Source organism: Tenrec ecaudatus, chromosome 10 (genome assembly GCF_050624435.1).
Source record: "Tenrec ecaudatus isolate mTenEca1 chromosome 10, mTenEca1.hap1, whole genome shotgun sequence".
NCBI lineage: Eukaryota > Metazoa > Chordata > Mammalia > Afrosoricida > Tenrecidae > Tenrec > Tenrec ecaudatus.
In genome coordinates this window covers 142,281,801-142,308,728 of record NC_134539.1, presented here as the reverse complement: position 1 = coordinate 142,308,728, position 26,928 = coordinate 142,281,801, and the positions used below count along the sequence as shown (strand labels likewise).

The following is a 26,928-nucleotide window of genomic DNA, read 5'->3' as shown; positions in this document are numbered from 1 at the left end:
AGAGTGGATGCGTTAGTATGTATAAATACCAGCCGTGGCACCAGCACTTCCATAGATGCAGCAAATCACAGACACCATAAATCTCCTTTCTCCCTTTCATCATTTCTCACTATCCCTCCTCAAGGGTGGGCACTATTTTCTGTCATCTGGATTATTCTACTATATTCCCGGCCATCTTTCCACTTCTCCCCACCCACTCTCCATAAGAGCAGCCAGAGGAACCTAGTCAAACCCAAGTCTAATAAGCATTTGGGGGAAAGGTGAGCCTTCTACTCCCGTCAACAGTCACAGTCTCGGAACCCCCAGGGCTGCCCTACCCTGTCCCGGAGGGTCGCTGGGAGTCGAGATCCACTCTCTGGCAGTGGAGAGTGAGGGGAGCGAGCGAGCGAGCATTCAACACACAAGCTGGAACCTTCCGGTGCCTTCCCTTGGCTCCTGCCCGTCCTGCAGCATTCTGGAGCTTTCTCTGCTCCAACTGTGCCAGTCTCGGGTTCCTCCTTGGCCCCAGCGCTTTGCTGCCCTGTGGCCTCTGCACCTGCTGCCCTGTTCCATCCTCTTCACCAAGGTGGATTGCCTCTCTACTCTTTAGGAAACCCACTGTCGTCTCCCAAGGAGCTTTGCCTGGCCCTTCCAGACCAGGTTAGGCCCTCCCAGAACAACACTCCAGCAAAAAAGACCACTGGGCCCTTCCTCCATCCTAGTGATCACAGTGAGAATGGAGGATCCAGGGTCTTCCACCCTTGGTTGTAAGCACCACAAGGGCCAGGGCTGTGTCTGTCTGTCTGTCTGACTGTCTGTCTAACTGTCTGTCTGACTGCCATGCCCCGGTGCCTAGCACAGTGGCGACATTGCAATTGGGACGCAGTCATTGTTGAATAAATGAATTGAAGCCACCCAGGGCTTCTGACGTTGGCCATTGCTAATTTAGCTGGGCCCGTGGGTGTTCTCTCCCGGCACCCTGTAGAAGTGCTGCTGCGTCCGGTATCTGTGAACCTAGCTCCCTGAGATTAAGCAGGGCAGGCTCGCCGAAGCCACCTGAGGAGTGTGGCTGCATTATTGATGCCTGGAACGGAAGGGCTGGAAGGGCATCGCCCGCGCTCCCCCCCTCCCTCCCCCCGCCCCCAGGCTGTCCGCAATCTGCGAGGAACCTCTGGGTCCTTCTGACACTAGAAATTAGATGACTAAGGGGTGGGGGGGTGGCAAACCCAAAGATGGCAACCAAGGGGTCCCTCACCACCCGTTTGCGTGTCTTGTGCATACAGGTTGGGGACTGAGAATCACGATGCACGAAGCCGGGGAAAGGCAAAAGTTTGTCAGCGAAGCGCAGTACCTGCGGGACATGCAGCATAAGGCGGACTCGGACTATCAGGTAATGGCAGGAGGCAGGAGTTCTCGCCCCGCCTCGTGCCCCCACGTGCGCACTCAGGGTAGGATGGGCAGTTGTCATGGTCACCCGCCATTTTCAAGACCTGTGACCAGGACAAGGCCACTCAGCTCCCTGAACCTTGGGGACATCACTTTCAAAGGGGAATTGTCGTGCAAATGAATTGCGACTGCAAACCAAGAAGGCGAGTCCAGGGAGTCCATTCTGACTCATAGGGAGTCTTTAGGGCAGACAGAGAAGAACTGCTCCCCCACACCCCCCCACCCCCACCCCCGCTTCCCGGGCTGGCTATCTTTAAAGAAGCGGAACCATTGGCCCATCTTTCTCCCACAGAGTGGCTGGTGGGGTGGGGGGGGGCAGTGGTCGAGCTTTGTTGGTCAGCAGCTGAGCGCTTAACCCCTGCGCCAGTCGGGGTACTTGAAACGAGATTAACATTGGTAAAGTATTGTGCACAATACTTTGTTGACAAATGATGTGCCGGCTTAAATCTCACAAGCCAGCCACCTAGAGAAGAGGCATCCAGGAGTTAAACCGGGTTGGCCCATGCCCAGACTGAAGAAAAGCGAGTCGCTTGGTCTCTAAGAGGCGAAGCACTGTTATCCTAGTTACAGTGTGTTGACACCCAAAATCAACACGACTGAGCATCCGTGACGTGATGCCCTTACGCCGAGCTGGCCCAGGACAGACTCGCCTAACAGGGTTGTGGGACTCTGGATGCAGGTAGAGAGTGTCACTCATGTCGCTTGCTGGGGGAGGTCAACCCTCAATCAGTCAAGAGGCATGTCCCCAGGCTCGGCTGAAGTCTCCCCTACCTAGGGAAAACACACACTTGCCAGATCAGGTTTTTCTCCTCCTCCTTAGCAATTTCAGCTATAACTGAGCCTCCCGGGTCACCTAGGTAACCCAATTTCACCTGTCTAAGGCAGCTTAGCCGTGGGGCTGGGACTGGAATCAGCAATTTCCTCCCACCACATGCCACACCACATATGAGGAGACCATAAAATGGAAGGAATTCCAGTAAAACACAAAAGAAAGGAAAACATCTGAAGCGATCAGTCGGGGAGTCCCTCTGCCTTTCCCGAAGATGCCTCTGCCACCCGGCTCCGCTTGTGCTCGGAAAAGACTTGTTCGCCATTGTCTCTGAAGCAGGCACGCTGAAAAGCCATCTAGTGACCTGTTTAGGGGGCCCTAAGGATCGCCCAAGGAGCCCTAACCGTTTGAAACCACCAGCCACTCCACAGAAGAACGACGAGGTTTTCTGCTCCTTAAAGAGATTCGGTCTTGGAAACCCACCAGAGCCTTCCCACCCTGTCTGACAGGGGTGCTCAATGGCCACCGCAGAGGGGGCACAGCCTGGAGGGCCTGGTAAGCAGAGGGGATGCCCCAGTCCTGTCCGTTTGCCGCATTTTCCTTTCTGCGTTTGACTCGTCTTTTAAGGACCTGGCTCAAACTGCGCCCTTACAGACCTCAGACATAAATGACTCCAGCTCAGTCCCCAAATCCTGGAATCAGGTTGGAATGCAGGAAATTAGCAGTGCCTCTCCAGGTCTGTGGGCTAGCAGCCGGCAAAGCCACTTTAACCCACCCTGAGTTATTTTGATGCTACTTGGCTCAGTGGCTGGGTGGGACCCTTTAGAGAAAACAAGAGGAAATAAACATCTATTTGGCATAGCCCATGCTATTTCAGAAGCTGGTAACTAGTATATAATTATATGCCATCTCAAAATTTGGCTCTCTTTTTTTCAAGGGTGTTCTTGCTACAGAGCCTTAGCTTTTTTTTTCTTCTCTTCCCGGTCAAATGTGTTTCTGTAACTTGAGGTCCAACCCGGCCATTGCTGTCACTGGAGAGCTGGGAGAAGGATTACACTGGGCATTTCAGAATGATGGTCCATAGTCTGTCACAAATGTGGTCAAATTGGTTTCGTGCCATTGCCTGTCATGGACTCATCCTGATTCTTTCAAGTGCAGATCAAACAAGTAGACAGGACGATAGAAATTTGTCCAAGGACATGCTAGGTGGCCGAAAGCCCAGAAAGATGGGGGAAAGGAGATGGAGAAACAAGGAGAGTGAAGCCCCCTGCCAGTTGCTATGTAGTTGATCCCAGCTCGTTGTAGCCTCAAGTGTGCAGAGGAGAACTGGGCTCTCAAGGCTGTTGGCCTTTAGGGAGTGGATCGCCAGGCTTTTCTTCCAAGTGCCTCTGGGCGGGTGAGAACTACCATCCTCTCCGTTAGTAGTTGAACACTTAACCACCTGTGCCGCTCAGGGACTGCTGGCCTGAAATCAGGTAGTGGGAATGTGGGGCTGGGGTGGGGGTGGGGTGGGGTGGGGGCAGGGGGAGGGGGCGTGAGAGAGGGCTTTCCTGTGAGTAGTTGGGAGGATGATAATTCCAAGTCCGTTCCCATAGGAGTCAGGGAGAAGGTTCTCATGCCTGCTCAGCTTTGTGGTGTGTGCTGCGTTCCTCTTCACGGCTAAAAGAGGAAACGAAACTAATCTCAGGCCCTCTCATGTCACACTGGGTTTCTGCCTTAGAGTTCCCAACCTCTTGAAACTAATGAACTCTAATAATATCACCAACAGCCCTCCAGACCAAAGTCACTGCCATCGAGTCCAGGCCAACTCATGGCCACCCTACAGGGCAGGGTAGAAGTGCCCCCCCCCCCGCCCATAGGTGTCTGAGACAGTGACTCCTTACGGGAATAGAAGGCCCTCCCGTCTCTCTCCCGAGGAGCAGCTGGTGGTTTCAAACTGGTGACCTTGCAGTTAGCAGCCCAATGATCATTAAAATTCAAAACTCTGAGTTATGCATCTTATGAGACCAACAAAATGGAGCCAACTACAGATAGGGGAGGTGGTGGTTAAAACACTCAGCCGTTCTCCGGGGGCTTAAAGGCTTGAAGATAAACAAGTGGCCATCTAGCTGAGAAGCAACAAAGTCTGCATGGAAGAAGCACACCAGCCTGTGTGATCATGAGGTGTTGATGGGAACAGGTATCAGGTGTCAAAGACCCAGAGCGAAAAATCATATCAACGTGAATGAGGGGGAGTGCAGAGTGGAGACTCAAAGCCCATCTGCAGATAATTGGACAACCCCTTACAGAAGGGTCACAGAAAGAGACGAGCCAGTCAGGGTGCAGTATAGCACCGATGAAACACACAACTTTCTTCTAGTTCTTTAATGCTTCCCCTCCCCCCTACTATCATGGCACAATTCTACCTTACAAATCCGGCTAGACCAGAGTGTATACACGGGTACAGATAAGAGCTGGAAACACAGAAAATCCAGGACAGATAAACCCCTCAGGACCAATGATGAAAGTAGAAATACCAGGAGGGGAAGGGGAAGGTGGGGAGAGACAGGAGGAATCAGTCACAATGACCTACCCAAAACCCTCTCCCAGGAGGATGCACAACAGAAAAGTTGGTGAAGGGAGACATCGGTCAGGTTAAGACATGAAAAAATAATAATTTATAAATTATCAAGGGATCGTGAGGGAGGGAGGATGGGGGAGGGAGGAAAAGAATAAGGAGCTGATAGGAAGGACTCAAGTAGAAAGAAAGTGTCTTGAGAAGGATGATGGCAACAAATGTACAAATGTGCTTGACACAATGGGTGTATGTATGGATTGTGATAAGAGTTGTATGAGCCCCCAATAAAATGATTAAAAAACAAAACAAAGAAAATGTTTTGAGAATGATGATGGCAACAAATGTACAAATGTGCTTGACACAATGGATGGATGTATGTATTGTGCTAAGAGCTGTATGAACCCCCAATAAAATGATTTAAAATTTTTTTAATATAAAAAGAAGGTAGAAACTAGTAATTAAAAGAACAAAAGAAACTATGAGCAGCGGTCAGAAAACTGTAATGCCAAAGAAGAGGTGGCTTACAGTAGGGTATGGGTTAAATTGCACCCCTTAAAGAGACATGCTAAAGTCTGAACCCCTGTGATACCTGTGAACATGACCTTGTTTGGAAATGAGACTCTTGAAGAAGGTATCGGTTAACACGAGCCCAAATTGGAGTAGGGTGTGTTCTAATCTGATGGGAGCGACACAGTATGAAAACAGAAAAAAGGACAGACTGACAGACACAGACAGAAAGACATACAAAGGAAAGAGACATCTTCATGACAGATTCATGTTGCAACTTCAAGCTAAGGAATGCCGGAGGCTCCCGGAAGCTGAGAGAATCTTTGGAAAGCCCATGGTTTGCTACACCCTGAACTTGTGCCTTTGGCCACCCAGACTGTGTGACAGGGATCTTTCTGTTCTCCTAAGCCATCGAGTCTGTGGTGTTTTGTGGAGCCTCTGGAGATGAAGACTCTGTGCACCCGAATGACCCGGGGCAGGAGTCCCTCACTTGGCTGACTGGGGACCAGGTGGACTTAGGAAATAGACCCTACTGAAGGGCCAGAGGAGGAAAGACGGACCTCGGGTCTGCACAGAAAGGGTGGGTCTTCCCTGGTGAACACAATCAGATTGCCGTACTTTGGCCAAGAAAGAAGAGAAATGGGACTGGAAAGAAAATTAAACCATAAAATGAGATTGACAATCACAGTTGAAAACCTAATTGAGATTAGCATCATGGTTTCACAGGACATCCCAGCCTGTTGGTCTAATAGCATGCCTAGTGCCTCTATACTGCCCCCTACTTCTGAGCCCTTGCAGGGGGCCACCCAGGACACCGTAATTTGTGTCCCTTCTCCTGGAACAGCAGAGGAAGGAGGAGGGTCAGGAAGAGGAGGAGGATATGGAACGTGTGGCTAATTGCCCCCCCAACCCCCGCCTCCTGTGCCACGAGGCTGGAACTGGCGGCTGCTTGGCTTCCATTATTGAATATTTTGATCAATGATCCTCCGGAAGAATCTTGATGAAAAGGGGGGAAATGTAGAACAGGATCTCAGATTTCCATGGACTCCAGACTTCCTGGAGGCCTGAAGCTTGAATGAGATGATGGCCCGAGATCATCTTGAACCATACTCCAAAAGTAATCCCCTGCAGCCCTACACTCGCTTAGCTTAACTCGTGAAAAATGTCTGACTTGAGTATTAATGCCGTTTTAAAAACTCTCTATGGGGGATCAGACTGATCTCAACAGCTCAAGAGATTAGAGAGGAGACGCAGGGAGCAGTGGGTTTATGTTACTGGAGGAGGAACAATTGGAAAAGGTTCCCATCACTTGCCTAGTGGAATTGATGTTACGGCACGGTATAGATAGAAGCTATTGAATTGGTGAGTGCTTTCTGGGGTAGACAGGTCGTCTCAACAACAACAACAACATATGTCATTTAAAAAATCTAATTGTGACAAAGTTGACAATCAGGGCCATTGGCTGAACACCAAGTGCCACGGACTTCAAAAAATTTATGGAACAATGGAATGAGCAGATCATGGGATGTTTCCGTGAGCCTCTGAAGCCCCTTTGTTGACCACCAAAGGTGCTCTGGTGGACAGCAGTGGAGCATTTAGCAGCTCCCTGAAAGCCGGTGGCTTCAGAGTCACCACTCCACACAAGGACTCCAGAAAGATTTGAGCCTTGGGAACAGAATGGGGCAGTAAGGTCTCAGTGAGTCCAAAATCAGCTATACGGTGGCAGTGGGTTAAACCTATTATCAACAGTGTCTCACCACGGTCTCCAAACCATCTGTGACAAAGGGACAGCTCTGTCTTACAGACAAAGGAAGTGAGAATCAATGAATTAGTCAGCTCGCCCAAGGTCACAGTGCTAGAAAGTGCAGAGCCGGAGTTTGTCATGTTTACGAGGATTAAGTTACAGTGAGTCACGGAAAGCCACGTCATCCCCCCACGGGCAGACACAAGCTCTCTGTGCTTTGCCCCCACCGTGGGCAGCTGCTGCACAGAAGGCTGCTGGCTGCGTGTGCTGGAGGCAGAGGGATGGGCTGGCGGGGTGGGGGTGGGGGGCTGAGAAAGGGGGGAGGTAGAGGAGGCAACACCCCAGGATTCAAAGCGGGAGCCCTGATCCTCTTGCAGCCTGTGCCAAGACTGCCCTCAGCCTGTTTTTGTCACAACAAACAAACTTATTTATAGTCATCTAAATTCTGACAAGTGGAATTGAAAGGGGGCTATTTTTAAAGTTCAGGGACAGAAGAAACGTCTCCCATGGAGTTCACAATCCTCCGACTCTGTGGATTTCGGAGCCCCCAAAGTAAAAACATCATCATCATCATCAACAACAACAAATCATCTACATTCAGAATCAATCGAAAAGCAACCCCTGGGCTGGCTTTGTATGAAGGAACCCCAGTGACACAGACGTTCAGTGTTCTCTTGTTCACGGAAAGAAAGGACAGTGGTCGGAAGCCACCAGTCACTCGACAGAAGGCCACGTGCTTCTGTGAAGATTGGCAGCCTTGGAGCCCCTGGCAGGGACCCCGTTCTCCTCTGACCTCTAGAGTGGCTGTGAGTCGAGGTTCCACTTGTTGGCTCTGACTTTGGATTGGATCTGGGACAAGGGGCAAGGTGGCTAGGCTCTTGCTGTTTTCTCCAACCAGAAGCCTATCCTTGGCTTGGCTCCGTCTTCCTTCTCTGTCAAAGTGTAACTTTGAGAGGACTCAGGCTTGAGGACCACAAAAGCGATTGCTCAGCTGTGTCAAGATAAGAATTAGTAAGTGCCTCCCTTTCCATTCTTCTGAGAAAAAATTAAGAAAGGAACCAAAGGGGGAAGTTTTATTTATTTATTTAATGCAGCACAGACAATCTAGCCCTCCTCCCCGCTTTGGGTAAAGAAATGTGTAAGCCGTGCGCATTCTTGGAGAGAATTTTCAAAAAAACACTCAGCCCACAAGAATTCTGCTCATCCTGCAAAAGCTGCCTTGTCGTGCGTGCACTTGCTAGTCCTGGTTCCCCCACTGGCAGCCCATCAGCATTTTCTTCTTTTGCCTTGAATGCCGGGAGGTTAGGCTAATACATCGTTACCTCACCAACAGCGCTCCATGTGGGGGCTCCTCATGAACAGAAGGGCTCATTTGAAGTCAACATAAAAAGAACAAACACCCAGAGACGTGCGGTTGGCTGGACTTAGGCTCACTATGCGGACTTCCTTTTCCCCAAAAGCAAGCCCGCTGCCATCGAGTCGATGCCAACTCAGAGAGAGACTCCAGAGCAGTGGTTCTCCACCTGCCTCGCGCCGCGACCCTTTCATACAGTTCCTCATGTGGTGGTGACCCCCCAACCATCAAATTCTTTTCATTGCTACTTCATCACTGTCCTTTTGAGAGTGTTATGAATCATCCTGTAAATATCTGATAGGCAGAATGTATTGTCATTGTTACAAATTGAACATCAGTAAACATAATTAAAGCATAGTGGTTAATCACAAAAGCAGATGTAATTGTATATTGTGAAATATTTAGGTGTTTTCTGATGGTCTTAGGCGACTCCTGTGAAAGGGTCATTCAACCCCCAAAGCGGTCGCGACCCCCAGGCTGAGGAGAGAGTAGAACTCCTCCATTGGGCAAACCCACTGACCAAGACCTCTTGGAAGTATTTTAAAAACAAGAAGGTGTATTTGAGGACAAAGGTGCCCCTGAACCAATGGTCTTTTTCATTGACTCCTATGCATGTGAACTTGGCCACTGAGTTAGGAAGACTGAAGAAAACTCAATGTATTTGAATGCTGGTTGGGTGAAGGATAGAGACAGTACCATGCTGCCAGCAGAACCAGCAGGTGTCTTTGAAGACAGCGCCAGTGCGCTCCTTAGAAGCCAGGATGGGAGACTCCCGTCTCCTGGGCTTTGGACGTGTTGTCAGGAGAGACCAGGCCCTGGAGACAGACGTCATGTTTAATAAAGTAGAGGGAGCATCGAAAAAGAGGCAGGCCCTCGATGAGATGGTGCCCCACGGTGGCTGGAACGATGGGCTCACACCTAAAAACAATTGTGTGGATGGCGCAGAACCAGGCGCGTTTCATTCTGTGGGACACAGGGAACCTATGAGCTGGAACCAACTCCGTGACACCTAACGACCACAGCGTCAGGTTTCTGAGACTAGCCATCCTTAGGGAAGAAGACTGCCGAACATTGTCTCCTGCAGAGCAGGAGATGAGTTTGAAGCTTTAACTTCTCAGTCAGCAGTTGGCTGCTGAACCCACTGTGTCGCCAGGCCGTCCCCTGACTTTCGATTTGGGCTACCTCATTATAGTTGGTTGTTTCTTTGTGTTAATTAAGGCCTTGGATTTCATTTTTATTGTTTTGTCTACTTATGATAATAAACACTACACTGACGATACAGGTAGGTCTCTGGCTGCTACAGACAGTTTGCCCTTGATTACCAACCTAAGGATTGATTGTTCGCACCCACCCAGAAGCACTTGGCAAGAAAAGCCTGGATGCCTGCATTTATAAAAGTCCCGGCCAACAAAGCCCTACGGAGCAGTTCTGCTCTGTAAAACATAGCGTCGCCGTGTGTTGAAATCAACTACGTAGCCATGTTTTTTTGGCTTTGTTTTTGTCTAGTATCTAGTACAGTGGCTGACTGTCTCTATGGGCACTCTGTGGTAGAATGCTTACCTGATATGAAGGAAATCAAGGTCTGATTATTGTTCAGTGCAGTTGGTGCGCAGCCGCCCCTACCCATCACTGGAGGCTTGTGAGTTGCCACGACATGGAATAAGTGTCAACAGAGCTTCCAGACTAAGACTAGTAAGAAAAACCTGGCAATCTAGTTCTGAAAAATCAGCCCTTGGAAATGCTGTGAAGCACAGTGGTCTGATCCCTTTGTGGGCAGGGCCACCGTGAGTCGGTGGCTGACTCAAAGGCAGCTAACAAGAACAATTATCGAGCTGGCATAGGTTTTGAAAATAAGATGAACGATGAGACAGAGGGGAACCCATCATGCTCTACCTTTCAAAGCAAGGCGGGGCGGGGGGCGTGAGATAGACCTTCTTGGGAATCAGGATGAGCTGGGAGGCAGCGCTTGTCGTAGGTGACCCGCTGGCTGATGGAAAGGAGCTTCTATGGCCAGCGCCTGCCCTGCAGCTCAGCTGGGAAGCACAATATGACCAGCTCTCAGTTCCTCATTCCAAGAGGTAAATGTTTGGATAATGTCAGGTCATTTCTGTTCTTGACCTTGTAGCCTAATATTAGGCTTGCCCCATGGTGGGAAGTTCTGACAAGTCCTTGCACATCCAGGAAGGAGCTGCTTATTCTTACAGGGGCGGGGGGAATGCGGGAGGACCTTTTCCTGTCTCTCGTCGGCACCAGCTTAGAAGCATTATTGTTGGCCTTGAGATGACATCCCTTCACTATGACAGTGGATCACTTGGCTCTGTCACTGCAAATATGAATCTGCTCACTGGATCTACAATTATAGAATTACCCAATCAATACAATTATTATTCAAACTCATGCACCAACCAAGAAAGCTAGTGAGGTAAAAATGGAATTCTACCTATAGCTTTAGTTTGAAATTGATTACACAGTACAGTCAAGATGCATTGATAATTATTGGTGATTGGAATGCAAATGCTGGAAACAAGAGGAAGGAACATTAGTTGGAAAATATGGCCTTGGTGATGGAAGCATAGGCTGGAGCTTGCATGATCGAATTTTACAAGACCAATATTGCAAATACCTTTTTTCAATAACTAAAAAGACACTTTTACATACAGACTTCCCCAGAAATGAAATTGGCTGCATCTGTGGGAACAGAGTGGAGAAGCTCAATGTCAGTAGCTAAAACCAGGCCAGGTGAACTGTGGAACCAGACCATCAATTACTCATGTGTAAATGTAGGCTGAAGCTGACGAAAATTAGAACAAGTCCACAGAAGCCAAAATATGACCTTGAGTCTATCCCAGCTGAATTTCAAGAACATCTGAAGAACAGATTTGACACATTGAACACTAGTGGCAGCAGCTCTGATGAGCTGTGGGATGACATGAAGACAATCACACATGAAGAATGCACAGGGTCACTGAAGACAGGAAGGAAAAAAGAAAAGAGGTGACGTCAGAAGAAACCGAGACGTGCTCTTAATCATAGAGTCCCTAAGGCAAATAGAAGAAATGATGAAGTCAAAAAGCTGAACAGAAAATTTCAAAGGTTACTTTGAGAAGACACATTATTATGATAAAATGTGCAAAGACCTAGAGTTTGAAAACCAAAAGGGAAGAACACACTCAGTGTATCCTAACCTCAAAGAATTGAAGCAAAAGTTCAAGCCTCGAGTGGTAATATTTTGAGAGTTTATGGGGGAAATATTGAACGATGCAGAAAGCAGCAAAAGAAGATGGAAAGAATACACACAAAATCACGGTACTAAAAACAAGTCAGCAATACTTAAAGCAACTGGAAATGGAAATCCCCTATGATCAGCAATACCACTATTAAGCATACACCCTAAAGAAATACGACACAGAAGACGAGTGGAGGGGTGCCCTCCCATGTTCATAGCAGCCCAGTTCACAATAGCGAGAAACTGGAAGCAACTTGGATGGCCAGCGGTGGAAGAATGGATTAAAAAACAAACAAACGATGATACATACACGATGGAATACTATGCATCCCTAAAAAGCAACGATGAAAGCTTGAGCCATCACATGACATGGAAGGACTTGGAAATCATTATGCTGAGTGAAGAAAGTCACTCAGAAAAGGCCAAGTATAGTGCACGACTATAAGAAGCTACCAACTTAACAAACCTGAGGAACGAATTCCTGAACAAACGAAGAAGAGGCTAGCTACCGGTCACGGACCATACATCATCTCTCCTTTGTGCACTTCACAAGAGCCGATATGAAGGAGGGGACCCCACGTTGTCTGGGGCCACTCCTTGAAGAAGGGGGAATTGGGAGATGACCCTCCACTTGAGGCTGTACAACATCAAAATAAGGTTGGGGCAAATCAATGGGGCCCCCACAAGAATGGAAGGAGAAGCTTTCTGGAAATTCAAGCCAAGACCAGGAGAGGGGACCACCTACATTGTGGAGGAGATGCTGGTACTTCTGTTGGTGAGTATGGTGGGTAATTGGGGAGAACTAACCACATAGCGGGAAGGGATGTTATAAACAGTGAGTGTAGGGAACCTAGGGGAACAGTGGGCCAGATTTAAGATCCCTATGTAGACACTACGAATTAGTTTCTACCCAACCTTCAGTGAACCACACCATGGACTAAGCACCAGGATGATCACGGAAGCTGACCTGGCAGGCAGCAGGGCACAGCATTGGAGCTACACCAGAAGGACTTAGCACAGAGGCCCCACTGAATGAACTGAACCCTGCCTCGAATCTGCCTGCACCCTTGGACTGAGGGCTGGGGTACTTGGGTTGGAGAGGAAGCAGAGAGTGGAAGTGGACGGTCATTGGGCCTTGGGGGCAACCCCCGGGCTCTGTGTGTATCCAATAGAAATGGACCCAGGATCACCATTACTACATGTATGTACTCAGTGCCCAGCCTCCAGGGACATGACAGGTTGGACCCATAGAGTAGGGATCTACACTTGGAAGAACTGACCCAGGAAGGCCCCCACTGGCATCAATCTCAATCCTTAGGGTCAACAGAGCCCAATCGCATGAAAGATCGAACTGTGTCGGACAAAACCCATGGGTGCGGTTCAAGGTGGAACTGAACTCGCACAGACTCCTCATAGAGACAGTGTCCGGAGTGCTAGGTCACTGGGAAAATGGATGCTGGTAATAGTGCCATCAATCTGTAGCCCAGGAGAGTGAATGCAATGCTATGCTTCTTTGTTTATAAGGGTTTTTGCTTTCTTGCTTGTAGCTTGCTTTTTGTTGTTGTTGTTGTTTTTGTATTTGCTTTTTCTTTCTTTTTGGGTGTGTGTGTTTGTTTGGTTGCTGGTTGGCTTATGGCTGCTACGGATGCGATTGACATCACAGGGTTGTGATTTTGTCATATTATGACTGCCAAAGTCACCCTGAGATGTGCAGACCCCATGGACAAGCAGATGGAGTCTGGGCTCCTACTTAACTCTTGCCCCAGTTCAAGAACAGCTCTGATCACATGGCCCTGTGCTTGATCCTCACCTCCATGAAAGGATCACTGAAGATCAGGGTGCTACAGCAGTGTGGTGAAGAAAGGAGATGGTGCCCAGCTGTCAGTTGGAAGGGTGTCTGGGTTTTTAAAGGCTTGTACTCAAACAAGCAGCCATCTAAGCGAGGGGTCAACTTCAGTCCATACAGAAGAAGCACACCAGCTTGTGTGATCCAAAGATGGCAATGACAAAATTTGAATATGGCAACATTTGAACATGGTATCAGAGCTAAAATAATGAACAATAATTTGGAGAAGGCTCTGGAGGACAGTGGGAGCCCAAGTCCAATTGCAGAGCATCTAGTCAGACTGAGCGGCTGGCAGGTCCCCTCTGGTCACAAACAAGAGGCTAAACAGCCTCATTATCAGGCAGAGACCTGATCTTGAATATGCTGAATCAAACTCACTACTTGGCCAGACGACCTCCCTGTAAGACCCGACCTGAATTGGTTCTGGCTGCAAGTATCTCTTACTTGTTCCGTGACAGAAATGTCTTCCCTGGCATTTTGAATGTTGATGGGGTGTTTCCTTTCTTACTCATTATTTGTATTTTTGCCTTTATATTAGTATTATTTTATCCTTACTACCTTATTTTGTTTTTTATTGTTTCTGTTTGCTTTCCTGGTTTGCGATGCACAGAAGTGGATACATAGTGATAATTACTGATAGATGGGCTGGTAAAGGATGCTGGGGTAGGGGTGGGGTGGATGGTGACAGGGAGGGAAAGGGGATTTCAGGAATAAACAATGAAGGCAGGAAGGGGAGGGAGCACTGGAACTACTGCAGTTGCACAACTCATTTGAAAGGGAATTTAACAATGGGGTAGGAGGAATGTCCTAAAATTGATAAGGTAATGACTATACAATGCTCCTCAATATGACTGAATGATTGAACTATTGCATTGTATGATATGTAAATTGTGTACCAATAAAACTGTTATAAAGTAAATCAATGAAAAGGACGAGTCGACATTCAACCAAGAGGTTACATGATCAAAAGCCAGTGGTGCTGAAGGAAGACGTTCAAGCTCCACTGAAAGCATTAGCCACAAACAAGGCTCCAGGAGCTGAGGGAATGCCAATGGAAATGCTTCCACAAGCTGATCGAGCCCTGGCAGCATTCACACGCGTGTAGGCCGGGAAATGTGGTAGACAGCTGCTTGGTCAACTGACTAGAAGAGACCCATAGTTGTACCTGCTCTAAAGAAAAGTGGCCCAACAGAATGCTCCGATTATAGAACATTATCATTAGTATTATATGCAAATAAAGTTTTGCTGAAGATCATCCAACAACAGTTGTAACCGTGCATTGACGGAGCTGCCGGAAGTTCAAGCTGGATTCAGAGACATGGAAAAAAAGAAAGATATCGTTGCTGATGTCAGATGGATCCTGGATGAGAGCAGAGAAAACCAGAAATATTTTTCCTTGTGCTTTATCGATTATACAAAGGCATTCCACTGTGTGGATCATAACAAACTAAGGGTAACCGTGAGAAGAATGGGAATTCCAGGACATTTTATTTTGCTCATATGGAACCTGTACACGCATCAAGAGGCAGTTGTGTGAACAGAACAAGGGAATATTGAGTGGCTTAAAATCGAGAAAGGTGTGCATTAGTCTGTGTGATGAGCAATAAATCAGAGAAGCTGAGTTATCTGAAGAAGAATGTGGCCGCAGGTTTGGGCGAAGGCTTCTTAACCACCTGCGGATCCGCAGGTGACACAACCTCGCTTGCTGAAAGGGAGGAGGACTTGAAGCACCTGCAGGTGAAGGTCAAGGATGGCAGCCTTCAGTGTGGATTACAACTCGATGTAGGAACTGTTTTGTAAGAGTTGTAAGAGCGACAAAATAATAATAATTTATAAATTATCAAGGATTCATAAGACGGGGAACGGGGACGGAGGGGGAAAATGAGGAGCTGATTACAAGGACTCAAGTAGAAAGCAAATATTTTGTGAATGATGAGGGCAACAGATGTACAAATGTGCTTGACACGATGTATGGATGGATTGTGATAAGAGTTGTACAAGCCCACAATAAAATTATTTTTTTAAAAGAGTAGTAAGAGCCTACCGTAAAATTATCTTTTAATAAAAAAAAACAAAAACAGAAGTCCAAAATCCTCACAACTGGACCGGTAGGTCACGTCATAAAAAATGGAGAAAAGATTAAAATTGTGAAGCATTTTGTCTTGCTTGAATCCACACAATCAGTGCTCATGGAAGCAGCAGCCAAGAGGTCAAAGGACATGTTGCCCTGGATAAATCTGCTGCGCAAGACCTCTTTAGGGGTGTTGAAAAGCAGGAGGTTACTTTGAGATCTAAGGCGCCCCTGGCCCAACCCATATTTTCAGTTGCCATGGAAATCGAATAAGGAAAATCAAAGAAGAATCGATGCATTTGGATTATGGCGCCGGTGAAGAGTATTGTTCTGCCAGAAGAACCAATGATTCTGTCTTGGAAGAAGTACAGCCAAAATGTTCCTTTGAGGCCAGGATGGTGGGGCTTCTCATGTACTTCGGACATGTTGTCAGGAGCGACCGGTCCCTAGAGAGGAGCATGATGTTTGGTGAAATAGAGAGGCAGCATCACAGAGGAAGCCCCTCAGCAAGAGGGGGTGACAGCGTGGCTGCAGCAATGGGCTCAAACAAAGAGCCATCAGGGGGATGGTGCAGGAGTGGGCTGTGTGTGGTTCTGCTGTATAGTATCTCAACAGCACATAGTAAGCACATCTCCCTGCAGCGGAAAGCTGCAGTTCACGAACAAAGGTGCTAGTGTTAAGGGATTCAAAAGACAAGATGTTGTTCTCGCCCTGGGAGTGCACAACTGACCAGCAGGAGAAACGGGCTCAGAAACAGGACAGCGACACACAGCACAGGGGCTACGGTTTCTTTCAACCTATGTGAAGAATAATGAGGTCCCGACGTGGCTCCTGACAGATTTACCAGGAGAACACCTTGTGACAGACATTCCCAGTAGAGAAACACAGCATGGTATAACGTAGAGAGGAAAATGCTTATCTAGAGACTAGAGCAGGACTTCTCAACCTGGGAGTCATGCCCCCTCTGGGGGTGTCAAATGACCCTTTCACAGGGGTCGCCCGATTCGAAACAGTAGCAAAATGACAGGGATGAAGTAGCAGCGAAAATAATGTTGTGGTTGGGGCGTCACCACCACATGAGGAAGTGTACGAAAGGGCCGCGGCGTGAGGAAGGTCGAGGACCACTAGACTAGAGGGCAGTGCAAGCGGCGCAGGTGGAGTGTAGCGCGAGTGATGAAAGGGGAGGAGTCTGGAAGTAGAAATCAATAAGCTGTAGTAGGTGCTACCTTCTTTCAGGAAGAACTTGCTGGGTGCATTCACAAATTGCTCGTTTGGGTTTATGAAAGCAATGACTAACTTTTTAAAACCTATCTTTGGGGCACTGAGAAGGGAGCGTGAAGGCGGGCTAAGAAAACCCAGGAGCACATCTTTCTGCTTAGTGACACGTGATTGATGAGCCTCTGGAGACGTGTATCGCTTATTTCCTGTGAATTGAGTGTTCCAACAGCTAATTCGCTATCTAAGACCAAGAAATGCTTGTTCTTCAGGCATGTCTGAGACGACAGGAGCATAAAAGAGGCACAACTGAGAAGAAGCGAGACCAATTTTGGGAACAAGAGACAAGTTTTGAGAGATCCCGGTTTTCAAGCGGGTCATCTTCCAAACAGGTGTGTGCAATTCTGGGCGATATTCCCTTGCTGTGGAGAGAGAACGCGGGGGAAGGAGGGAGAGGGGGAAATAGAGAGAGACCTTGTTCATAGAAAAGTGGACTAAAACCTGAGATCTTAAAAAAGTCAGAAAGGGCCATTGTGAACACCACCCTGACCACCCCATCCGTCTATGTGGCCTTCCCAACCCACCCCTTGTGGGACCGCCCTCCTCTTACCTGTGGATCAAGAGCCTAGTTTCAGTGGTCTTGCGACACCCTCCCGATCAGAAGGACTGCCCCTGTGATTTTAAGAGTCAGCGGCGCTGGGCCTTCTAAAGCACAGAATCGTGTGGTCAAACGCTGACCCTCGGCACTGCGGAGTCCAGTTTGTATTTCAAAGGACGTGGCTCACCCCTTCTTCCGAGTGTGGCCATAGTCTGAAAGTCCTGCTGAAACCTGGTCACTGTGGGTGGCTCTGCTGCTGGTATCTCACGGAGCTTCTAACGTCACAGCGACGAGCAAGCCACCACGGCATGACAACGTGATGGAGAAGTGGGCGGTTTCACAGAAAGGGAGAGGGCAAAATGCACTCATTTCATCTTTAAGTAACTGGAAATTGGTTAAACCATTTTGTCTAGGATGCTAATAAATGAGGGCGATATAATGGTTCTTGTTATAATAGAAGTTAAGTTACCCTATTTAAGTATTTATGGTGTTCTAGACACCGTGCCGAGCATTTAATATATAGATATATATTATATATACTTGTTATACTTAAGAATATATGCATATATAAACATCCTTTATGTATATGTGTATATATATATAAGATATAGGTGTGTGTGTGTAATTTTACAGATAAGCAAACTGAGCCTGAAAGACATTAACACGTGGGAGGGGGAGGATCATCAGAGCTGATTGTCATGATGTAGATACACTCTTTTTAAAAGTAACCATGGAAGTGAATCCTATATCAAGAAAAATACTTTAAAAAAAAAAGAAGAAACAAAACCTGACGAATGATTACCGTGCTTGAAGGAGGAAGAGTTGTTGCCGGGGGCGGAGGGAGGGGTGTGTGTGGCGGGGACTGAGTTTATATCAATGGTGGTGAAATCATTTGGAAAAGGCATCAATGGGCGTATAAGACAAAGAGTATGATCGATGACACTGAATTATATCTGTAGAAGAATTGGAGAAGGTTTTGTTGTGCATATTTTTGCCGCACTTAAAAAGTAATCATTACATGAATAGCAATGAGTACAAGGAGGAAGAAAACGTTCTGGACTCGGTTGTGGTAATAACTGTACAACTCTTCTCGATGGGATTCAACTGCTGAATTGTGCGACATGTGGGTGAAGTGCCAATAAAACTGTCATATATATATATATATATATATATATATAGATATATATAGATATATATATATATAGATATATATATATATATATATATATATAGACGTTAATAAGTGTTACCTACGATTTCACAACCAGCCCATGCACAGGGGTTCTATCCCAGGGAGTCTAACCTCAGAGATGGACCCTGAAATGATGAACTATTCAATCATATTTCATATTTAAGATTGTATCTGTGTACAAATCTCACTTATCCTATGGAAGAGCTAAAAACCACAAGCTGCGTTGGACACCGGTTGTTAGGGCGGTGAATGGATTTCAGATGAGTAATATGCCTTTTATGAATTCTTAGTTAATATTTCATGCCTGAAGTGCACTCTGGGGGACGGCCTCGCTCTCGCCTACCAGTGGCATGGATCCCCGAGATGGACCCTTGGGTACCTGATATAAATCAAGTTCTGGTTGAGATTTCTTCTTTAATCTAGGATGTTCACACTGCGGTTATTTAATGTTCAAAGGACACCTTAAAAACATCGCTGATTGATGTTTGTGGGTGTAGATGCATTCCTGGGAGAGATAGATACTCCCAGTTAAGGAAAATAAAATCATATAATAAAATAGGTCTGAAGGTGAAGGCGGCTCTCTCACAATATTGGCAACACTGGGAAGAAAGTGTCGCCTGGAGCCTTGACTCTTCGTCCAGGACCGAATATACCGCCTGCGGCTGATTCAATTGAGCGGCCGAGCTCAGGCCAAAAATTAAATCTAGTTTGGCTAGAGTGATCTAAACTCATTTTTAGCATTAAGATAAATTCTCCTATTTTTGTATTTAGCAACAAAATTCAAGGACACATTTTGTTAATGTAATTGAAGTCCAAACAGTAGCACGCAGCAGTCTTCCTAGACTGGAATCACTAAACAAATGGACAGCTGGACTCTTCCACTTTCATGCAGACTTGTGCGCACAGTCAGACATTTAGCACGGTCACACGCATGCATTTGGGCTGGTGGAGAGCTTGATGTTTTAGGCTCCTCTCCACAGACTTTGTCCAGAGGACAAGCTGATGGCAGGTTCCGATCACTTGCCTCTCGGTGCTCTGACATGTATCCATTCTTTAAATTATCACTGCAAAGTGCTCCCACTCCCAAAGTGCTTTCACCTCCCCAAACGGGACGTAGTGTGGCACATAGAAAGGAAATGATTAGATAGCTCCTACCATCCCAGACGACATGCTTCCTACTTCCCAAATCTTAATTTTATGAGTCACTTATATCCAATGCAAACAAAAGATAAAAATATGTGACAAAATGCATAAAATTGGCCATGTCTATTCTACAGTACAAGGATAGCATCTGTGTGTGTGTGTGTGTGTGTGTTCACTATGTCACTGTAGCTCAGTGTGTCAGAGAACTCAAAACAACATTTCTTATATAATCTCAAGTTTCTGTTCCCAGAAAATGACATCCCAAGAGCTTAGGCCTTGATTGTCGAAGTGCCTTTAAGGCCACGTCTTCTCTCGAAAAGAGTGACAAAAATCAGAATTTTTCCGCCATGAAATTGACCTCTGCTTTGCTCTCCCCATTAGAGTTATTCTGGGGGAATCCTGGAGGATTTGCCTCTGGAAACAAAAGCACAGGAAGGGCAGGGTCAGAGGAATGTCACTGAATGCCTGCTCTACACCCCTGTCTTACGGGCAGGGCTTGTAATGCCCTCCCACCAGCTCTCCTAAAGACTCACACCAGACCCAGGAAACCTTCAACTCACAGGGTCACGGGTTGGTGTGGAAGCTCCCCTCCCAGATGCTATTGGAACCCGGTAGTCTTAAATTGCCAAGAGACTGAGCGTGCCCTGCTGTATCTCAAACCCTGCTTCTGCCGACCTAATCAAGCCTCTTTCCACATGAGGCTCCATGCCAGCAAGGTCCTGGAGCCAGTCTCCCAGAGGAGACTGGGAATAAGAATAGCCAAACCTCCTAAAGGAGGACCCAGGCCTGACTGATAGAGATCCCATCTCCAGAGCTCAATGTATCGGATGTGACATTCTTCCCTTGAGTCGAAGACCCTCAGCCCAAGTAGACACGTGCCCGGCCATGTTCATTGCAGCCTGATTGATTCCCCATGAGGAAAAGATGGAAGTTACCTAAATACCCACCCGTGGATGAACAGATAAACAAATGATGGCACATATGCCCAGTGGAATAGTACACAGCGATGAAGAATCGTGACGAGCCTGTGAGACGTCATGCAACGTGGATGATTCTCTAGGACGTTGTTGTTGTTAGGGCCCGTCGAGCCGACTCATAGCAACCGTTTGCATCACGGAACAAAAGCACTGCCCTGTCCTGCACCCTCCTCACGACAGCGGTGACGTGGAAGCCCTTGTGGCAGCCACGGTGTCAGTGCATCACGTTCCATCCATCTCATTGAGGCGCTTCTTTCTTTTTTTTTTTTGAGGCTCTTCTTGTACTGAGTAAAAAAAGTCAGTAACCAAAAGACCATGAGGATAGAGAGTCAGGGACAGTTTACCGGAAGAAACCCCCTTCAGTGGTTACCAGGGACCAGAGGGGGGTCATGACCTACATTGTGCGATGCAACGAGTGAGAAAAGATGCTACACAACATGAGGATGTTGGTGCAATGCGACCACGATGAAGGAAGCCACCGAAAGGGCAGCAGGAATAAAGGAGCCCTCCAGAGGTCTCGGGGCTTAGTGGGTTATCTGTTGGACCATTAACCACAAGGTCACTAGTTCAAACCCACCAGTCACTGAAGGGTAAAAGATGAGGATTTCTGCTCCCACAAAGATTTGCAACCTCAGAAACCCACAGGGGCAGTTTCCACCCTTCCCCAGAGGGTCACATGAGACTGAATTGACTTGATGGCAGTGAGTTTGGGTTTTGTACAGTAAATACAGTACCACATAGCTTCTTTGGCCTACTGCCCCCTTTTCAGAATAACAGGGGTGGTGTCGCCCACTCTGGGAAACACTGCCATAACATATACAAGTAGATAAGTAGATAAATGTGGGTGCTCTGTAAGTGAGGGAGGTCATATGGCAGTACACTATACACTTAGGTAAATATGATTATAGACGCATTTCTACAGACATGTGTATAAATGCTGCCTGCATACGCCTATAATAGAACATATAGAGGGCACCGTTATGAAACCCACTTAGATATCAGTACTGAACAACTGGACCTGAAGTTTAGGACCGTAGTCTCCAGGGACACCTAGGTCTGTCGGCGGAACATAGTTCTTAAGCTAACGTTCTGCATCCTCCCCTGGTGAGTAGCTCCCGGCATCTTAAAAGCTTGAGAGGAGCGTGCTCAGAAGCAGCTATTGATCACTTTCCACCTGGAGCAAAGGGGAATGAAGATTCACTCTAACCAACCTTTGGAACCAAGACTCTCCTAGAAGGTCCTGGTTAGAATGGGTCAAAAAATATATAGACAAGATTCAAATTCAAAACAAAAACAACACACAGATAGACCAGGCTTACTGGTGTGAAAGAGACTGAAGGACACCCCCTCCCCCAACTATTACCCTAAGACAACGGTCTAACCTGACACTGCAGCTATTCCTAAAGGTCACCTTTCAGTCCAATGAGACGGGACTGTATGATAAACCCTAACACCTCAGAAGAATGTACTCCTTAGAGCAATCAATTAATACAAGACCAAAGGGGCAACATTGCCCCAAACCAAAGATGAAAAGGCAGAGGCGCGACAGGGGAACTGGATGAACGCGACGGGGTTGTGAGCCAATGTCTCAGAATACTTTGTGGATGGATTTGAGATTGGAAAACTACCTTGTTTTGTACAGTTTCACCCAAAGCACAAGAAAAGCTCCTCTGTCCATCTAGAAGGGGCAGAAGAAAGATAAACTCGGACGCCGGTGTAAGCCCACCCCAAACCCTCCTCTCTAGGTGAGAATTCCCTGACCAATGTTCTTCTGTGGCTGAACACTCTTGATTAATGCGCTTGCCTCTGAATTGTGAGGGCAGTTCATTCTCTGATTGAGTGGGCAGTATGAAAGCGAATTGCTTAGTCCCTGGGGGCTTTCCCGCTGTCCTGCCTCTCGAGGAGGCACCTGGTTGTTGTTAGGTGCTGCTCAGACGGTTTGTGATTCAAGGTTAACCCCTTGTGACTGCGTAGAACTGCCCTGCGGCGCTTCTGGGGCTGCAACTTTCGTGGCAACAGAGTCAGGTCTTTCCCTTCTGGGCCCCTGGGTGGGTTCTAAGGCCAACCTTTGGATGAGCTGCCACTGCTTAACCATTGTGCCACCAGGGCCCTGACGTGAGGCACGCCAAGGTGCAATTTGGACACTTGTGATTGTCATCATTTGTTTATTCCTGAACCCCAAGTTGTCATTCCCATGGGTCGAGAACAAGCAAGGCATTTACCATCAAATACCAAGGTCTAGGGTCAAAGTAGCAGTTCCAGACACCTGCCTCCAGGTGGGCAGATCCCCAAACACGTGTACCGTGGAGCAATGGACCGATCTAACAGTTAGGTAGAGCTCCTATGTAATCTGAACCCAAGATAGAGCAATAACCCTCTAGCTTCCCTTGAAGTGGTGCGTCTTAAATGCACTGACGTTAGTGGCTTGACCTATAGCACGGAGTCCTTCCTCAAGGCCAAGTACTAGCCCTCATTAGCAGTGTGAATTCAGGCAAACCACTTAACTTCTTACACTTCCGTTACCCATCCAGGAGAAACTTAGTGAATCCCTGTGAGAACAAGGCTCTTAAGCGATTTACTAACATCAGAGTTCATTATAAATGGTCTTGATGTCCAACTCTACTTGGACATGATGCTCCAATAGGTAGTACTGGAACGGGTTTCTAGAATGCCTGCTTTCCCCTCAACTCAGTCTCAGGCCACATTTCTAAAGCCAACCCAATCGAGCAACTTCATTTTCAGTCATATACAACTGAGGGAACGGTGTTATCAAATCAGAATTTAACATGCAACATAGAGACAGAATAAACAGAAGCTCCAACTAGAAACCAACTAGAAACTGGATCGTTTAAAAGACCAGCGTACAAAGCAGTCTTTCCACCTGGGAGAACCCGGTGTCCCGTTTCAGGCACCCGGAGCAGCTGCTGGCCTGGAAGAGCCTGCTCTGATAGACTCCCAGGATGGCTCATCCTCTTAAACCCGGGCTTCCCAAAGTGGGCGATTCCGCCCCCGGCAGCCACTAGAACCGTTCAGGGAGCTGCTGAAGCAGATCCTCACACTTTATCCGGAATTATGGGCTCTAGTGTACAATAAAACTTTTGTACAATTAAAAACTGCCAGAAGGCACTGAGTAATTTATTTATTTTTTTCTCTGAAAAGGAGGCAGTAGGCCAAAGAAGTGTGGGAGCCTAGGTCGTCAACCTTCACAAGGAACCCTAGTGGTGGTGGTGGGTAAGTGTTGAGCTGCTACCTACAAGGTCAGTGGTTCAAATCCACCAGTAGCTGCACAGAGAAAGAGGAAGCCCTCTGTTCCTGTAAAGCTTTACAGCCTCCAAAATGCTATGTCGGGCCACTGTGAGTCGGAATCGACCCAGTGGCGGTGGCTTGTTTTGTTTTGGTAACCCTTCGCAAAAAGGGGCAAAAGCCCTGAAGTTCCCCCTAAAAATGATCCCAGAACTTGCGGGGAACACTGAATGTTTATTGTTCTAATCTAGGGGGGGGGAGGTCAAATATCATTTATAGACACATTTATTAAGTCTCAATGGGATGAAGACAGAGATCACTTCATCCAGATGCGGGAGACCATCAGCAAGAGGTCGATCCCAGGATTTCCTGGAAAACTGGGCCAACGAAGGAGGAGCTGAACAAAGGAAAGAGTCGCACCGGATGCCTGGTGCCAATCATTCCATGACAGTGGAAGGCGGGACAGCAGAAGTGGGAAAAGGGGCCACGATCGGAATGCGCACACGATTGCACACCAGGAAACGTTTACAAGACTGACTCAGGGCCCTCCAACCAAGGCCGTCGGGATATGACTCATGACGAGGCAGCCTTCACACCCCAATTTCTATCCAGGGCAGGCCCAGGCAGGTCCCTGGAGGTGAAGCTGCCTGTCCCTGGGCTGGCCAGTGCCCCGGTAGCAGTCACCGTCCAAACACTCTCTGCCCGAGGACAGAGCTTTGCTCATTGTCAGTGACCAGAAAGAACACCATGAGGCTGAATCTTTGTGGAGACGCAAATAGCTTTGGGACTCTCGCCGTAAAACTCGGGATGTAAGCGCCACTGTACTATCCAGAGACACGTCTCGGCTTCCATTATCCTGTGCCCTTGTTGTTCGGGACACTGGTAAATAGACGATGTCACTGCTGACTTCATGGCACAGGAAGGTGGAGATGGGCTTGACTAATGGGCAAAGGACTATAGTCCTTTTATCCGCAGGGACCAAACAACTAACTCTTTAGATTGGTGCTCACAAAGACCAACATGACATTGGAAGGAGATGTAAACAGTTTGCTCGATAGCAAGAAGCCGCGGACTGTGCCCAGACCTGGCTCAGTGCCGCGAGAAGTCACCTGTGTCCCCCAGCTAGCAAGGGAAGCATACAGAAAACAGTTGCTACCCGACGCAAACGTTTGCCTTGTTGTGACCACAACCACCATCACAGACTGTGGGAGCTTAAGATGGGGGCGGGGCGCGGAGGAGGAAGCAGTTCTCCAAATAAATTGCTGTGACTGAAAAGTTCAGCATGTCCTTCCAACCACGAGAACAACAAAGATCTAGCGCCGTGTAGTCCACCCAATATGCTGACCACTAGCTGCATGAGGCTACTTCCGTTAAAATTAATTAAAATATTTAATGTCCTTCCCTAGAACTTCAAATTCTCCAAGAATCCAGACTTACTGGGCCCATCAAGACTAGCAGAATCTCCAAGATTCCCCAAGGAGCCCCCAAACATTGTTACAGCACCTTCTTTAAACCTTGATCAGAAACTCTCAGACACATACCAGACTCACTGCCATCTAGTCATAGTGACCTGACAGGACAGGGTAAAACTGCCTCTTTGTTTCCGAGACCATAGCTGTTTGTGGGAGTAGAAAGCCCCGCCTTGCTCCCTCAGAGTGGCTGGTGCTTTCGAACTACTGACCTTGTGTGTTGCAACCCAACACGCTACCACTAAGCCACCAGGGCAACAGGGCTCTAGGCACTACCCCCTGGAAGCATTTCAACCTGGCAACAGCGCTCTCTTAAAGATTAACCAGATGAGCCCAAACGGACACACACATCGGTTGGTTCCTCGAACGAGGAGAAGTGAGGTTCAATCACGGGAGTGGAAGGAGCCACCCGAACAGGAAAGATGAGGATACCGACACAAACAGGGAAACGCAAACAATGACAGTGACCATGACGTTCAGACATTGCTGAATCAGAACCTGTTCTGCTGCGACCGCTTTCACCAACAGTGCACGAAAAGAGCTGTCTTTTACGTCCCCCTCCTCAGTCGCTCTAGGCTCCTTTCACGGGCTCAGTGGCCCCAGGAGGTGAGTGCCACCCTTTGGGGGCCACACAAATGTGGAACAGCTTTCTGTCCCCACAGAAAGCTCTGTCAGACAGAGCCTGCTCTAGATCAGAGCCAGGACCAAACCATCTGACACAAGGAGACCATTGGCCATCAAGGGCCCTGAGCCGGGCAGAATCCACAATACAGGGTTTTGCATACAGCAGGTCCTTTCAAAGGTCAACTCCCCACTGCTGCAGCTGTCTGCCAAGGCGGGCTCCATTTGCATGGGTGTTTTTCTCGGCCTGTGTATATTTGCATGACTCCTTCTATGACCTGTTTATGCAGCCTATCCTGCCTGTGAAGCCAGGGGCTCCTCTTCCAAATGGCTCTCCAGGCATTGTTCTCCCAGGAATCGCCAGGGTTAACCCCGACACCTTCATGGTGTGGAGAAGGCAGCAGAGACTTCAGACACACGGCAGAAGCATCTGTGAGTCACATTTTCCCCCTCCTTCCTTTTTGTCTAACTTCTGCGTGTCCTTTGTCAGATCCCCTGTGGGCACGCAGGCACACACTGGTTCTGACTGCCAGAGGTCCCGCCCTGGGAGGCGGTGAGTCATCCGTAACACCTGGCGTGGTCTTTGTCACCGCTGCCCTCTTGCCTGGAGCTCGGATTACAGGCCCTGGAGGTGCACCTGAGAAGCGGACATCCATGGGGCGGAGAATGTGCAGCCCACAGCTTGAGCAGTGTGGCTCTGTGGGACTGGCACTCCAGTTGGTATGCCGATTGAGCTGTTCATCTGCTCACTCCGTGTGTCCCTCTCGCCCCTCTGACTCAAGATGCCCAATGCCTCATCATCCCCCACCTCACCCTGGCTCCTTCACCTGGATTTCTTATTTCGGCCTAAGTCAGACTCCTCACCTCCATCAGGCACCAAAGCCCAGCCTTAGAAACCTCTCTCATGAGTCTCTTCACCGTCACCTCCCTTCTCAGGGCCCTGGCTCTAATTTATCTACATACATATATGT

The 26,928-nt window shown here is 47.9% G+C and overlaps 1 protein-coding gene across 1 annotated transcript in view; it reads left to right on the top strand.

Moving 5' to 3' along the window:
• Positions 1 to 1,282: 1,282 nt before the first annotated feature.
• MARCHF10 (membrane associated ring-CH-type finger 10) overlaps positions 1,283 to 26,928 on the top strand; it is an 88,181-nt gene continuing 62,535 nt past the window's right edge. The window contains exons 1-2 of the mRNA XM_075559409.1: positions 1,283 to 1,369; positions 16,987 to 17,106. Of these exons, the coding sequence (XP_075415524.1) occupies positions 1,283 to 1,369; positions 16,987 to 17,106 (207 nt within the window). The remainder of the gene's footprint in view (positions 1,370 to 16,986; positions 17,107 to 26,928) is intronic.